This window comes from Eretmochelys imbricata, chromosome 16 (assembly GCF_965152235.1).
Source record: "Eretmochelys imbricata isolate rEreImb1 chromosome 16, rEreImb1.hap1, whole genome shotgun sequence".
NCBI lineage: Eukaryota > Metazoa > Chordata > Testudines > Cheloniidae > Eretmochelys > Eretmochelys imbricata.
The window spans coordinates 21,158,384-21,172,974 of NC_135587.1; the positions used below are offsets into that span (position 1 = coordinate 21,158,384).

General features: G+C 40.6%; 1 protein-coding gene across 5 annotated transcripts in view; it reads left to right on the forward strand.

Moving 5' to 3' along the window:
• Nucleotides 1-14,591, forward strand: part of SEC16A (SEC16 homolog A, endoplasmic reticulum export factor) — a 40,557-nt gene that overhangs the window by 24,035 nt on the left and 1,931 nt on the right. For 2 of the 5 annotated variants that reach the window (XM_077836276.1, XM_077836280.1), the window contains 18 exons: nucleotides 15-132; nucleotides 442-553; nucleotides 856-961; nucleotides 1,660-1,800; nucleotides 1,949-2,062; nucleotides 4,201-4,405; nucleotides 5,242-5,490; nucleotides 6,267-6,355; nucleotides 7,340-7,387; nucleotides 7,574-7,735; nucleotides 8,404-8,481; nucleotides 8,715-8,771; nucleotides 9,416-9,521; nucleotides 9,864-10,001; nucleotides 10,967-11,061; nucleotides 12,130-12,204; nucleotides 12,839-12,898; nucleotides 13,783-13,860. In XM_077836276.1, the coding sequence (XP_077692402.1) occupies nucleotides 15-132; nucleotides 442-553; nucleotides 856-961; nucleotides 1,660-1,800; nucleotides 1,949-2,062; nucleotides 4,201-4,405; nucleotides 5,242-5,490; nucleotides 6,267-6,355; nucleotides 7,340-7,387; nucleotides 7,574-7,735; nucleotides 8,404-8,481; nucleotides 8,715-8,771; nucleotides 9,416-9,521; nucleotides 9,864-10,001; nucleotides 10,967-11,061; nucleotides 12,130-12,204; nucleotides 12,839-12,898; nucleotides 13,783-13,860 (2,031 nt within the window). The remainder of the gene's footprint in view (nucleotides 1-14; nucleotides 133-441; nucleotides 554-855; nucleotides 962-1,659; nucleotides 1,801-1,948; nucleotides 2,063-4,200; nucleotides 4,406-5,241; nucleotides 5,491-6,266; nucleotides 6,356-7,339; nucleotides 7,388-7,573; nucleotides 7,736-8,403; nucleotides 8,482-8,714; nucleotides 8,772-9,415; nucleotides 9,522-9,863; nucleotides 10,002-10,966; nucleotides 11,062-12,129; nucleotides 12,205-12,838; nucleotides 12,899-13,782; nucleotides 13,861-14,591) is intronic. The other 3 variants (XM_077836277.1, XM_077836279.1, XM_077836278.1) reach the window with 3 other exon arrangements.

Sequence of the window (14,591 nt, forward strand, 5' to 3'; positions counted from 1 at the left end):
CTCTTCTAATCTAGTGCTGTGGAGATGAGAAATGGGGAGACTGGAGGCCTCATCTGGCTATGGTGCTATCCAACTTGACCAATAACATGGATGTGGAATCAAGGACTATTACCACCATGGGAGATACTCTTGGTAAGTAATTTGAAGTTGAATCTGTGGAGAATAAAGTGGGTAAACAGCAGGGCTGTTTATACTGGGAGCAATGGAATGGATGTGGGCTCTGAACAAATGAAGGGTTTTCTTAAACTTAAGTTGCTGGGTTAGTTTTCATAAAACAATTGCTACTTATACGATAAAACCATACCTTTTCTAGTTCTGCGGATTTTTGTTTTGTGAGGATGAATTGGAATTACAAAGAGCCAAAACAATTCAAGATGCTATGAATTAGTTATGTACCATTCAGATAGAATTTCATGAGAGATCTATTGTGCTTTGTTTCAGCTTCTAAAGGCCTTTTAGATGCTGCTCATTTTTGCTACCTGATGGCCCAGATCGGGTTTGGCGTTTATACAAAGAAAACAACGAAGCTTGTCCTAATTGGATCAAATCACAGGTGTGGAATTCAAATTACTTGCCCTTGTTTTTGTTTTTGTAAAACTTTGCTATTTAAATTAAAAGATGAAAATAGAAGGAAATGGTTAGAATATCACAAAAAGTAACACTCCACAATATATAATTATTTAACCAAAGTTGTTTAGGACCTAGCTGCTTATTTCTGAAGCATGGAAGTTTCTTGATCTGATGCTTTATACTCAGTAATATCATGTGACTAACTTTTTATGTGCCAGTAACATTACATGATCTAAATTAGAAGTAATATGTCAAAATTAATTTGTTTTTCCACTTTTCTCTCAGCTTGCCATTTTTAAAGTTTGCCACCAATGAAGCCATTCAAAGAACGGAATCCTATGAATATGCACAGTCACTGGGAACGCAGCCCTGCTGTTTACCCAATTTCCAGGCTAGTAGCGGTTCTGTTTTTTTTAATGTCGTATCACAGGTTTTGTATGAAGTGCTCTTTATCCTTTTTTTGAATGGAGTGGTGTTCACTTTCGTTGCATACTCAAGTACTTGAAGGGCCTGGTCTCTGTCTCCCTCCCTCCCAAAAACCTGCTCCCAAAAGACTCCTGATGATGAAAATAATGCAAGGTAATTTTCTAGTGTAAACAAAAGTTAAACTCAGGAATGATTTAAACATTTAAAAAATCACCCCATAATTCTGGATCTTTGTTTTCTGTTTGCCATCCAAATAAATGTAGATCTTTTAAATATTTAATTCTACATTTATGACCTGGATCATTGCACTGTGTAGTTCTAGGATTTTCCTGATGCTAACCACTAAATCTGATTTTCCCCAAGAGCAAATATTGTGAATTCCAGACTACCAGAACCTAAATTAAAGATAGTGACTGAATTTAAAATTCAAAGAAGAAATCAGGCAGGATTTGTTTGTACCTGTTGTATACAATCTGACTCCCCTCTTGTAGAACTTGAGTGGAGGAACACTTTGAAAGCTTTTTGACTCGTATTCATTTTTAAATCTAGAATACATGTGATAATGGGGTACTTCAGTTTGCGGCTGGAGTAGCAAACTGCCCTGCAATACCTTTAGAAATGATTTGGCCATGCAGTATAACTTTACCTTCTTTCATTCTACAGGTTTTCAAATTCATCTATGCTTGCCGACTAGCTGAGATGGGACTTGCTGCACAAGCGTTTCATTATTGTGAAGTGATTTCCAAAACCGTTCTTAAAAATCCCTACTATTATTCGCCTGTGCTTATCGGCCAACTTATTCAGGTACTATAGAGATGAGTACTTTTCAGAATTAAGCACTCATGGCTTGATACATTTTGGTTCATGAATGATAGCTTAGAAATCTCTAAAATTTCCATTTTATTTACCTCTTTACCAATTTTGTTTGTTTTTATAATGCTTCCTTTGATAGATATCATCTCAGTTGCGCCTGTTCGACCCACAGATTAAAGAGAAACCAGAGCAGGAATTATTTATTGAACCTTCATGGTTGGTACGACTTCGGCACTTGGATGGACAGATCAAGGTATAAAATCTGCTTTCCAAAATTAAAGGGTTCCATGCTAAGATTTTTACTTAAGATCTTTTTCATAAAATGCTTTTGTGGTGCACTTGTTCTTGTCTAATAATAGATGGGAATTAGAAAATTCTGATTTCTTACATATTAAAGCTACCCGGTTGCATACCACTTAAATCAGGTTGATGTGCAGTCTTGTGGGTGCCCCAGTTTTCAGTGTAAAATAGTTGAAAGATGGTGTGTGTGTGTGCAGGGCCATCCTTAGGCATACGCAAGCATACGGCTGTGTGGGGCACCCGAACATTTGGGGCACCCCTGGGTCTTAGTGTCCACCCGCCCGCCTTTTCCTATCCCTGTTCTGATCCTTGCAGCAGGCTCTTACAGCCAGCTGCTGCAGCCTGGTGAGTCTTCCTCCGGAGGAGATCTGGTACTTGAAAGTAAAAAAAGCCTTACAGCCTGCCAGACCTATTAGCACAACACTGAAACTGTTAAAAGAGCCATTCAAGTGGTAATGAAGCCATTTAACAGGCATTTGTTAACCCAGAGGTGGGCAAACTACGGCCTGAGTGCCACATCCGGCCCGCAGGACCGTCCTGCCTGGCCCCTGAACTCCTGGCCGGGGAGGCTCACCCCTCCTCTGCTGTCCCCTCTCCCCAGCAGCCTCAGCTTGCCGTGCTGCCAGCGCTCTGGCCCGATGCTCCTGCTGCGGGTGGCAGGGCTGTGAGCTGCTGCTGCTGCTCTGAGCAGCATGGTAAGGGGGCGGGGGAGGAGGTTAGATAAGGGGCAGGGAGTCCCAGAGGCAGTCAGGGGACAGGGAGTGGTTGGGTGGAGCGAAGGTGAGGTCCCGGAGGGGCAGGTAGGGGTGGGGGTGTAGATAGGGGTCGGGGCAGTCAGGGGACAGGGAGCAGGGGGCGGTTGGATAGGCGTGGGAGTCCGGGGGGGGCCTGTCTGGGGGCGGGGGTATGGATAAGGGTCGGGGCAGTCAGGGGACGGGGAGCTGGGGGTGGGGGGGGTGGTTGGATGGTGGATAGGTCCTGGGGGGTGGTTAGGGGCAGGGGATCCGTGGAGGGGGCGGTCAGGGGACAAGGAGCAGCGCGGGGGTTGGATGGGTTGAGGGTTCTGAGGGGGGGCAGTCAGCGGGTGGGAAGTGGGAAGGGGCAGGGGCCAGGGTGTTCGGGGAGGCACAGCCTTCCATACCCGGCCCACCATACAGTTTTGCAACTCTGATGTGGCCCTTGGGCCAAAAAGTTTGCCCACCCCTGTGCTAACCCCCAGCTATATACTGTCAGTTTCTGAATTTACTGGCAAAAACAGTTGTGTATTACTGTAATATTTACTCAGAACACGTTGTCCTACAGGACCTTAGTTTAAAATTTTCTTTAAAAATATTTCATGAGTGTTTTGCTGAAGATTATAAAATCGCATCTCTCAAAAAGTCCTTGCATAGATTTTTAGATGTACAATCTGAGTATTCATCTTTAACCTTAAATACTTGGATCTTCATAGTTGTTTTTTAAATAAATCCTTCAAAAGACCATCCTTATCTAAAATACACATGTGAGCCCGGGCTGCCGTCAGGAATAGGGGCACCAGTTTAATAATAATGCATAGGGCCCCATAAATCCTAAGGATGGCCCTATGTGTGTGTGGAATAGACTTCTTTATGCATCCTTGTGCAAGGAAAACTGTAAAGCTCCAAGGCTTTAATAGGAGCAAGCAGAGATGCACTTGTTAGAAGAAAGGTGAGCATGTAAGTATTGATTGTAGTAACTAAGTTACAAACACTGCAAGAGGGAGGTATGCTGATTTTAAAACACTGATTCTATTAGTATTTTTTTATAAAACCTGAAAAACTTTTCTTAAACTTGCCTTTGCTTTTGCAAAAGCTTGTGTGTTTGTGTTTTTTTTTTTTTTTTAAAGCATCTTTTTGGGGGGCTGAACTTGATCTAACAGTGACCCTTTGCTTATTTTTTACCTGAGAAAGTTGTGAATGGAAAATCTAGTTGCAAAGTTTTCCCTTCCTCACCTTCAAGAAACTAACAAATGATCTTTTTTTATTTAGAAGACTTTCCTTGTTAAGCTCTTCCTGGGTTATGAATTTAACATCTTATGGTGGTTAATAGGCTTTTGTTTTCTCCTAACGACAGGATGGTACGATAGCTTACAATGCAGATAGATCCACCCCTCAGCAGTATGCCTGTAGCACACCAAGCTCTGAATTAGACCATATCAGTCAGTGTGATGGAACAGGATCTGGACAGGAAATGGGGCCTGCTACTGAAAACCCATTGTTGGCATCCTTGTTACCTAATACGGTGCACCCCATGCAAGGTGTGCAGCTAATGCCTTCAGGTTAGTATTTCACATTGTTCTCCATGTGTGTCAAGGGGAAGAACCAATACAGTGGACTACAAAATAGAGAAATCATTTAAAAGTAAAACTAATGGGATTTAATTTCTAAGCTATATCATTTTAGTTATAAATTGGCTCTTTTGGAGATTGATTGATGCAGCATTGGAAGTAAGAATAACACTTCCTTACATAATTGCCAGTTAACTTTTTATTGTATATTAATGGATGTAAAGATTGTACAGTTTATATAGAAACCCCATAAAGGCATAGGGCTCATGTCTTATTTGTAATGGGGACAGAAATAGGAGATGATATTTGAAACATAACTGGGAGTGTTTAACAGTCCCCTTTTGACTTCAAAGGAGTTTACTGGTTTTTTTTAAACGGTTGTCATTGTTTTTGAATGACATGTTTCGTTTTGTACGTCGGCTGCTTCATATCCTATTGCTGCTTCACTACTGCCACAGAAGCAAGTGTGAGAACGAAGGACGTAAAAAATGCCAGGCAGCAACAATGGGAATATTGAGGCCTGTTCTCCCAAGTAGGCATTCCATGAGCTTATCCATGTGGAGGTATTAGATCCTCCTCAGAGAGAGGTCTCCTGGTATGGTGACTTGCTTAACATTTGTCAAATACACAAATACAGACTAAAAAAGACTTACTGCCCATGAACTGCAATAACTCCTTCACAGTAAAATGCATCCCTGTAAAGTAGACACGTATTCTGTGTTTTACAGATGAGGTTGTGAGAATTGGATCCTGGCTCCTCAGTCCAGTGCTTAGACCATGTCTCTCTTTTTTTATTACTAGTAATTTTCTTAAATTTTGTTCTGCAGCCCCTCAGACTATCCTTGAGGAATCAGCAGCTGTGACTCCTCCTATTCAGCAAGAAACTGTTGGTGTTCCTTTCTATCCTGTAGCCCCTCCCTCTATTGGGCCAGGGTCTGGCTTTGCACCACCAGGCTTTCCAAATCAATATGGAGCTGAACAGTCTTCACTGTACCTGGGATCTACAATGCCACCGGGAGGACCACCTCCGCAAGCAGCAGAACCACGGCCAGAAGAGCAGTTAAACCAGGAAACAGGTTTGTGCTCTGAATAAATGTCTTCCCTGCCCTTAAGGGCACTGAAGTCTTTTTGGAGATTGAGTGCACAGCAGCTTGTTTCAATAATTAAAATTGTGAAGTAAATCTTGGGTAACTGAGTGTAGAGTGAAAACTTGAAAGAAAGCAAAGAATCTCACTGAGAAGAGTTGAGTACTGCTGGCATTGCATATCAGGTTTGACTTAAGGTTTGACATAAATCCGTGTAAGTAAGTGAGTCACCGCCTGTTCCCTACTGGACACCTGTCTATCACAAAACCACTACCTAATGTCGTCATATGGGCAGTTTCTGTTGGAAATGCTCATGATTGGAATTGGAGGAAGGTCTTCACCTCAGGCTGAAAGTGAATGTTTAGAACTGTGGGAATCATAGAATTTAAATAGTAGGAGATGCTGTATGTGAAGGCTGATTTCCACTGACCAGAGCTGTGCAAAGAATCTCGCACAGCACCATCCTAAGGAATGCCTCACTTAGCCGTTTCTGACCCTCCTTTTTAGGAAACTAAATACACATGAATAAACTTTAAAAAAAAAAAAAAAAAAAAAAGACATCAAATGCAGTTTATGCAAGCCCTGAAATTTAACGTTAATTCTTTAAAGCATCACGTTCTCTAGAATCTAGTATCAGCATTAGAATCACTAACCAATGAGAAGTTGGGTAAAGTTTATCACAGTTCTTATGCAACTGCTTAGACATCTATTATGTGTTGAAAAACATTGAAATTTACTAACTTACTCTGTTCTTCTTCTTTTTCAAGCAATGCAGAGAATTCCCCAGGAATCTCCAATTCAAAAAACTTTCCCTGAACAAAGAGAGGAGGATTTCTATGGAAAAATGGCAAACATGGTATTTTTATATCATACATCCTTAGTGCTTTCTCCAAATCGCACTATGCAAATATGGAACTCGTTATTCAGTGGCACTCTCAAATACTAAGTGCACCTCAGCACCAATCCAGTCTTTTCTTGCAGAAGAAAAACAATCCAGGAGAAACATGAGACCTACTATTTTAAAATTCTCATGGAAGTAGAAAATCAGACCTGTTGGATTTAAAATGTTCATATGCCGACCCAGCTACATCAGTGGGAGAGAAAAGCAGATCCTAGTGAGCAAGTCTGCTGACTGCTTTTAAAAGGCAGTATTGATTTGCACTTAAGGCGTCCTGCCCTGAACAATTGGTGGCGCTATCCAAATTGTACATAAGTGTTCGAAACCTAGCCACAAACATCTGTTTTACTGTACAGCAAGTATTTTCAGCGTTAAGTCACTTAAGTTGGACATCTCCTAGGGAACTGATTTAGCCTCATGAGATAACAGTTGCTTAATTGAAACAGAATTAACGTTAATTTTGCTTAATAGGGACACATTTGGGTACTGCCAATGGATGAAGTGATGTTAACCGCTTATTAAATAAATAAATGTACAAATCTAAATTCTGGTATTTTTAATACCAAAGTTGCTTTAAAAAGATTTTAAAAAATAATTTAAAGATCACATACAGACAATGTAGCAAACATCAGTCACCTTTAAATTTTTTTACAGCCTCTCTCAATGGTGATAGCTGTTTAATGAGTGTGTTCAGTGGGATGCCCTGACACGATTACCTCTTCAATAGATTAGACACGCTACTGTGAAAGCATAGTTAGGTTTCAGCTTTCTCTGCCTCTGTACCTAAACCAGAGGGTAAAGATGTGCCTCAACAACTAATTCAAATGGCTTGCATTTTGTTTGGGAATGTGTAATTAAAATTGGAAATGAAGGGGTCTGTACTGTCTACAGTTTGTTTAATTGCTTGCTTATTAAGCATGTGCTGGCTTTGTATCTAACCAGGCACCGGGACGAAGATCCAGATCCACCTCTCAGTCTTCAGCACATATGGTATGCCATGACCAGGCTGTTTTTCACTATATCGTCATTCCTATCTACATTTCACCCACTTCTAATGACTTTACATCTCTGTTATTACTGACATTTCAAAAGAAGGAATTTCTTAAGCAAAATAAAATATAATCCCTCTGGGTTAGTAGTAAAATGGTTTAAAATCCCTGTATATTTGTAATACAGGGCTATGGGCGAAGATCTCGGACCACCTCAGAATCCTCCACCCATTCTATAGGACGAGAAAGATGCAACTCTGCAGCAAAGCAGCCCTCTCCTCCTCCTCCATCCATTCCTGAAGGGAAAGAGACCAACAAAGAGATCAAGAAGGAGCCAGCAGCGAGAAAGGTAAATTAAAATGGGTATCTAGTTACAAGTAGCAATGATTAATGGCACCTATGGTAAATCATGGTGCTAAAATGGGGAGAGGCTGCCTACCTGAATCATCAGATGAACATTTTGTCTTGACTATTGCAGCCTCAATCTACACGTTCAGCGCAGGCCCCAGGCTCCAGCATGTGCAAAATGCTGCTACATGGCTTTCCAGCATGCACTAAAGTTACATGAACTGAAGCAATGACACACATTGCAGTTGGCTTCTCATTCTCTTCAGGAGCCAGTTCAAAATTGCCTTCTCTGACTTCAGCCAATCTCTCAGAACTTGTCTGACTCCCCATTTCCTACTCCATTCTGCTCAGTTAGCACTGACCTCTTGGCCTGCCATACACCTGTCTCAGCTGAGAAGAGCTTTCTCCTCTGCAGCTTCTTACATCTGGCTCAGGCATCTTGTATCTCTCTGCCTCACTGAAATTCATGATTTCAAATTTCAACTACTAGCATCTTTCTCCTTTCCATATGAGCCTTAATTTTTCTCTATTGATTATCATTTAAACTGTCTTGGAATACAGTTTATATGAAGGACTAATTGAAATGGAATTGTATGAAGTTAGATTTTTAAATCTGCTATCAGCAGATTCTTAGAGGAATACACTAAAAAGCCTTGTATTTATTTTTAGAGTGGTGCAAATTGGTTTCGCTGGCTGATGGGAAAAGGAAAGAATGAAGCTCACCTTCCAGATGATAAGAACAAATCAGTAAGGGCCCTAAACTGCAGCACACAACACACACGTTAATTTGCTCAAACTGTTTCTAGTCCATAGAGTATGGATTTTTTTTTTCTTGCGGCCAAACAAAACTTTATACATTAAGTTTTTCAAAATGCCTAATTCTGAAAATGGCTTTCAAAATTAATATTATAAATGATTTGCTGCTTACTTGCCTTGTTACCTATTTGCACTCTTAATCTTGAACTGTGATTTCTTCATAGATTGTTTGGGATGAAAAGAAACAGCGCTGGGTTAATTTAGACGAGCCAGAAGAGGAGGTAAAATGCTGAGGAGTTTCTCTTTTTCCTTTGCCTGAGTGGATAAGTGTCAGATAATGGGACTTCCAAATAGTGGCTCTTAAAAGCCATCTTTGCTGGCTACTTTGGTTAAAATGTAGTATGACATGAACTGCAACTGGTAAATATTTACATAAATCAGAGTGAGTGATATGTTTTCTGGGGCTGTTTCTGCCCTCAGTTACTGGTGTGAATCCAATGAGTGCTGTGATGTTTCTTAAGGGGACTTATCCTGATTTACACCAGCGTAACTGAAAGTAGACTATGGCCTTCGAGAGTTGACACCACTCAGACCGCTTTTTCTCACTCAGAGAGTCATGATCCTGGCGGGGGCAGGAGGAGGTGTCACAAGGCATCACATTTTCTGCACACCCTTATTCTTTAAGGTCAAATATTGCTGCTGTTACTTTTTTTAATGCTTGTGGTCAATGTGAGGAGATTCTGAAAATGTTTGATTTCACATAAGGGGTTGCCTGCCTGAAAAGGTTGAGAAATACTGAGCTAGACTGGGGAGGGTGGGGAATGTGTCCAATTACATGTGTGATGGAATGGTTAAGGAAAACAGCAAAGAGAAATGTCTGTTTTAAAAATGCCATTCAAAGGCTAATACTGGTTTTTGCTTCCAGAGCAAGCCACTGCCACCACCTCCAGCCGGGGTTCCTAAAGTTCCTCAGACTGCTCCACCTGGGCCCGGGGGTCCACCTGGTGTCAACATGTTTTCCAGAAAAGCAGGTAACCGCACGGTTGTGAATGGCAGTCCCCAGGATAGAGGGGAAGGCTTAAGATTGTCCCTGTTGTGAAGAACCCTAAGGCAAAGTTGCCACCCCTTTTGGAGGTGGCTTCTTTGATGAGCACTGGACAGCTTGCCATGTCATGGAGTTGTGGGCAAGATTGGCCTTGCTGGGTAAATTAGCATCACAATTGTGATTGCTGCCAACACCACATGCTGTGATTCAGTGTTTACCATCTTGATCCTTGGGCCTACTTTTTTCTGATCCTGAATGATGTTTTAACCAGAAGACCTGTTCTGTCTTCAAGCTGACTTATTTCCATATGTTTGTTGTCCTGTTTCAGCAGGAACCAGAGCTCGTTACGTTGACATTCTAAATCCAAGTGGAGCAAAATGCAGTGGTGCTGTTCCTGCCCCATCAGACCTCTTTGCCCCCTTGGCACCAATGCCTATCCCTGCAAACTTGTTTGTTCCAAACTCAGGTGTGTAAACCCAATGCAGATAAACTGCAAGTAGCAGACCTCTTAACGGATGCTTATCCATTACATGTATCACAAGTGCCAAAAAATGTTAACTCCTGTTACTATTGGTCTAAACTTTAAAACAACTTTAAAAGGCATTGAATGCCATGTTAGCCTGGAGATGGCAACTGGGCAAAAACAGCTACAGCTCTGCACTTCACAAACTTCGTCTTCTAGAAAACGTGTACTAAGAGGGGTTATGTCTTAGCTGCCTTGGGCAGCTAGGATCTCAGAACAACAAATCTGAGTGAGTCCAGCACCTGTTCTCCAAACCACATGACACTTTTAAACATTGATGCTATATAGTAACTCTATTTTTATTTAACAGGAAATGGGAGTTTTTACTAGAACCCACAAAGAGCACCTCATAAAGCAATCTGATTAAGCAATGTATGTTCTTTGCTAGACAAATAGTGCTTTTGTTTCCCCCAAAATTTGAACTGTGCAAGGTGACATAATTCATCAACCCTTATTCATATTTGCTAAGTGCTTGGCGTCAGTTCTCGTTTCTTTCTCACCTGCTGTTTTCTGTCCCAGAATCACTTTTTCTGGGCCTTACCAGCATATTTGCTTGCTATAGATCCTCTGTTTACTGTGTTGCTCCAAGGTTTCCTATATAAAATGTATATGCTTGTATTGCATATGGCTAACTATAGTAATATAATTAGCTGTGCGCTCATCCATTGAACAAGACTTCCCACCATCTTTGAGGGGAGATGGAAGAAATAATAGAAATAGATCTAATATATTTTTCCTTGAATATAATCAAACCAGTGTAACTTTTCAAATGAGATTTTTAATTCAGCTCATTCGCTGATTGCAGTTTGCTACTCTGAAAACCTGGTTCTGCTGTTGATTCTGTTCCTCATATATCTGTAAGGTCTGATACAGTGTTCATTTTTGGTTAAAACCTGTTTCTTCTGTAGTTCCTGAGGAACAGCAACCTATGGAAGGGAGCGGGGCACGAGAACAGACATTCTCTGCAAATCAAGTCAGCGCTGATGTTACTACAGAGCCACAGGTAGGTTAGTAAAAATGCAAACCACCATTCGTATCCAATTATAACATTTATTGAAAAAACTAAGTATTATGGTTGCCATTTCCTAGTGGCATAACCTAAAAGGCATGTTCTACCTGTACATAAATAATCCCTAGTGAAAGAAGGGAAAAAACTAGGAAAAGGAGACAGAAGAGAAAACACAGGGGAAGAAGGAAGATGGAAACCTTTTGCCTGGGCCCCAGTTTTGTAGGCGCTCAGTTATGGGTCCACATGCAGGGCACCTATAGGATTAGGACCCCTTAATTATTTTTCTTAGTGTATATAATATGTCAGTAGTCACTCTATATGTCATTGGTAACTTATAGCCTGAGAGTGACATGATCTACTCCCTCTGTGGAGATGAAGTACCTTTTCCGTGCTTCAGTACTATTTACTTTATTGTTCCTATTACTCATAACTACGTTGTGTAGTCAAGCCACATTTACGTTATTGAAATATCAGTCAATACACGGGCAGGAATTCTTTGGTCTTATGACTTCCTCCCAAAATGTAGAATTTTGTAATACCAATGACCTATTAATAGAATACCCTGTCTCTTCTGCACACCTCCATATCTGCCACATATTTAAGATGTAGATTTCAGATATTTACATTGTGAGTTCTTTGGAGCAGAGACTCTCTGGCAGTAGCACAATGGGGGCTCAGTCTAACTTGGGTTATCTGGGTGCTACCATAGTACAAATGAGTACTAATTAGACCTCCTAACTACTCATTCTTTCCCTGCAATAGTGCCATTGAACCTCCGTGTACTCAGCTGACTCAATCCCGGATGGTTTAGTAAAAATGGCTCTTCTCAGAGCTATGCTTGAAGGACACCCAAAAGCTTCAGGTCATGCAGAATATGGCAGCCTGCTCAGCAGTGTTAGCCTTATCAAGTTCGTTATATCTCAGTGTATTCTATTATGGTTGCTTCCGAAGTGTTAGTACAAGCATAAAGCAATACAGAATCCCATTGGAAATCTAAATTTGGTCTCGCTGACTTAAGATATTGAAAATGAATAGGGTTACTTTTTTTTTCCTTTTTTTTAGTATTTAAACTCTACAATGCTTCCACCTGGTTCTGAACTCCCTGGGTCCAATCCAGATGGCTCCCATTCAGGAGAGGTAAGGCTTGCTTCAGAGTGGGTCAGCTATTGCCTCTGTGCAGCGTATTTTAACCATCAGGCTGTAATAGTTTTAACCTGCATAATCTAAAACAGCAAGTAACTGATTCAACTGCTGATGACTAGCCAAGATGGAAACTTAGTTACTGCCTCTAAAAATCTAAATGAAAGAGCCCCTCAATTCCATAAGCAAAGTACAAGCTAAATGTCTTAATTTCATTGCTGTAAGAGCACCTTGTTCTGTTTGAACAGGATTTTAAAATGTCTTTTCAGAACAAAGTATCAGTAACAGTTCTTTGGGGTCTTGCCTCTGTTCATGCATTTAATTTCACTAATATTAAATGCTTGACACACAAAGAGGAGAATAGATCGCTATATGCCAGGTCACCTTTTTTCCTACTAAATGTGTTCTTTATCTATAATTTTGTGCTTTCTAAAAAAAAAAACCAAACCTTTTGATTTTAAACTAACTTCTTGCTCTTCATTTTTTTTTAATTCAAAATTGGTTTAAACCTTTCACAGAGTGAAACTTCATTTTTAATGAAATAAAATGACTGAAAACTGCTTGGGGCAGTGACATGCATGACGACATTTTTATTTGTTTTTTGTATGTGTGTGTTCTTGCTGTTTTGTAGCTTTCGCGCTCTAGTTCAATGAGTTCATTATCACGTGAAGTAAGCCAGCATTTTAATCAGGTACATGTGGCTGGCCATTTTCACTTACATTGGCTTTTTCCCCCTTTATTTTGCATTTGCTCAGTTTCTTACTAATGCTACTTTAAGTCATTTCCCCCCTCCTCCATTTCAAGGAATTAATATTAAAAATAACGTATGATGCAGTGTTCCTTTTAACACTTAAACAGGGTCTTCAAAATTTCACCATTACATTTATCAAAAAGCACGTAATCTAGGCATGCTTGCTTTATTTTTATGTTCTTAAGTAATTCACTTGGTAATTCTGCTCAACTCTGTCCTTACATTAATGAGAGAGCCAAAGTAGTCAGTTGCCTTAAATTAAAAACAAACAAGCAAAAACACTTAATATGCTGCAATACTCTGCACTCAATAATGATAACCTTGCCCGTTTAATCTGTAAACAACCCCTGTAGGAATTAAAGGAATGCTTCATCTCTGCTGTTACGTTTCAGTGCACTGTAAAGAGCTGACATCATAAAACTTTTCTGTACGTACAATAAAGCACAACAGTTCTCACAGATGGAACATTTTATTTTTGGGGGAGGCCTAAGCTCTACTAACAAAACCACAGGGTACTAATTCAGTAAAGCTGCACTGGTGTCTTGTTACTTTCGTTTTTGCATGCTTGGATTTTCAGAGCTGTTTACAGTTCATGCATGTGATATTATTTTGCCAATGCCTACAGATTAAGCAAATAGTAGTAATAATAATAATAATAAAGAGTTGCAAAAAGTGCTGACACATTTTGCACCCATGTGTTGCAATCTGCTGCTCTGTACCTACTTTAGAGTAGCAATGCCTATAATATCTTCTTTCTACTAGTAAGCAAACAAAACTTGGGAGAGATAATACGTAGAATTAATGGAATGTAATCTGCTTTCTAGCCTCTCCGTAGTGTGCCACCTTCTGGGGGACCTCCAGCAGGAACTGTTCAGTTCTACAACCCTTCTCAATTTGCACAAGTGAGTGAAACCCTCATTGTTGCTAGAGAAACTGTGTGTGGGCTCCTTTATCTTGAAAATAAAGCCAGGTAGCAAAATATTTCTGACATAGCTGATAGTGATGGTGAAATCTCTTGCTTCATGTCTGCTTCTCATATCTGCCTTCAAAAAGTGACGTGGCATGATGTACCAGTTTCAAACATACAGACAAACTCTCTGCTTTCTTTTCTGCCCTTAATCTCATTCTGTCTCATCTCTGCATATGCTCTTCTTTTCCACCTCTGTCCCCTGTTCACTCTTGTTCATCTTTCTGATCCACACCTACAGCTCTCCTATTGTTTCTATGGTGCTAGTCCCTTCAGTTTACAAATCATTTGGCCCTATCTCTTCTGCTTGCCCTGCCCTCCATAATGTTGTGGAACTTAATCTTATTAAGTGCTAAGCCATAGTCCCTTACATGTGCTCCTCCCAACCAAGTATGCAGGGTCAAAAGGAGTGGGGCATGGGAAATATTCTCTTGTTTTAGGCTTTGCTGTGAGGGGACAGGAATCACGGGGTAGCCATGCAGCAGGCTGTCACTACTACCGGGTCAGGTTCCCTAGCCCAGCCTGTTCATCACTTTTGAATTTGTGCTTACACATGCAACACCCCACACCTGTCCTGTGGAGAATCAATCTTGGTGTGTTACAACAGACTTCTGAAATGTGGCTTAGCATCTTAATACTTAATGGCAGCAGACAAGCAAATCATTA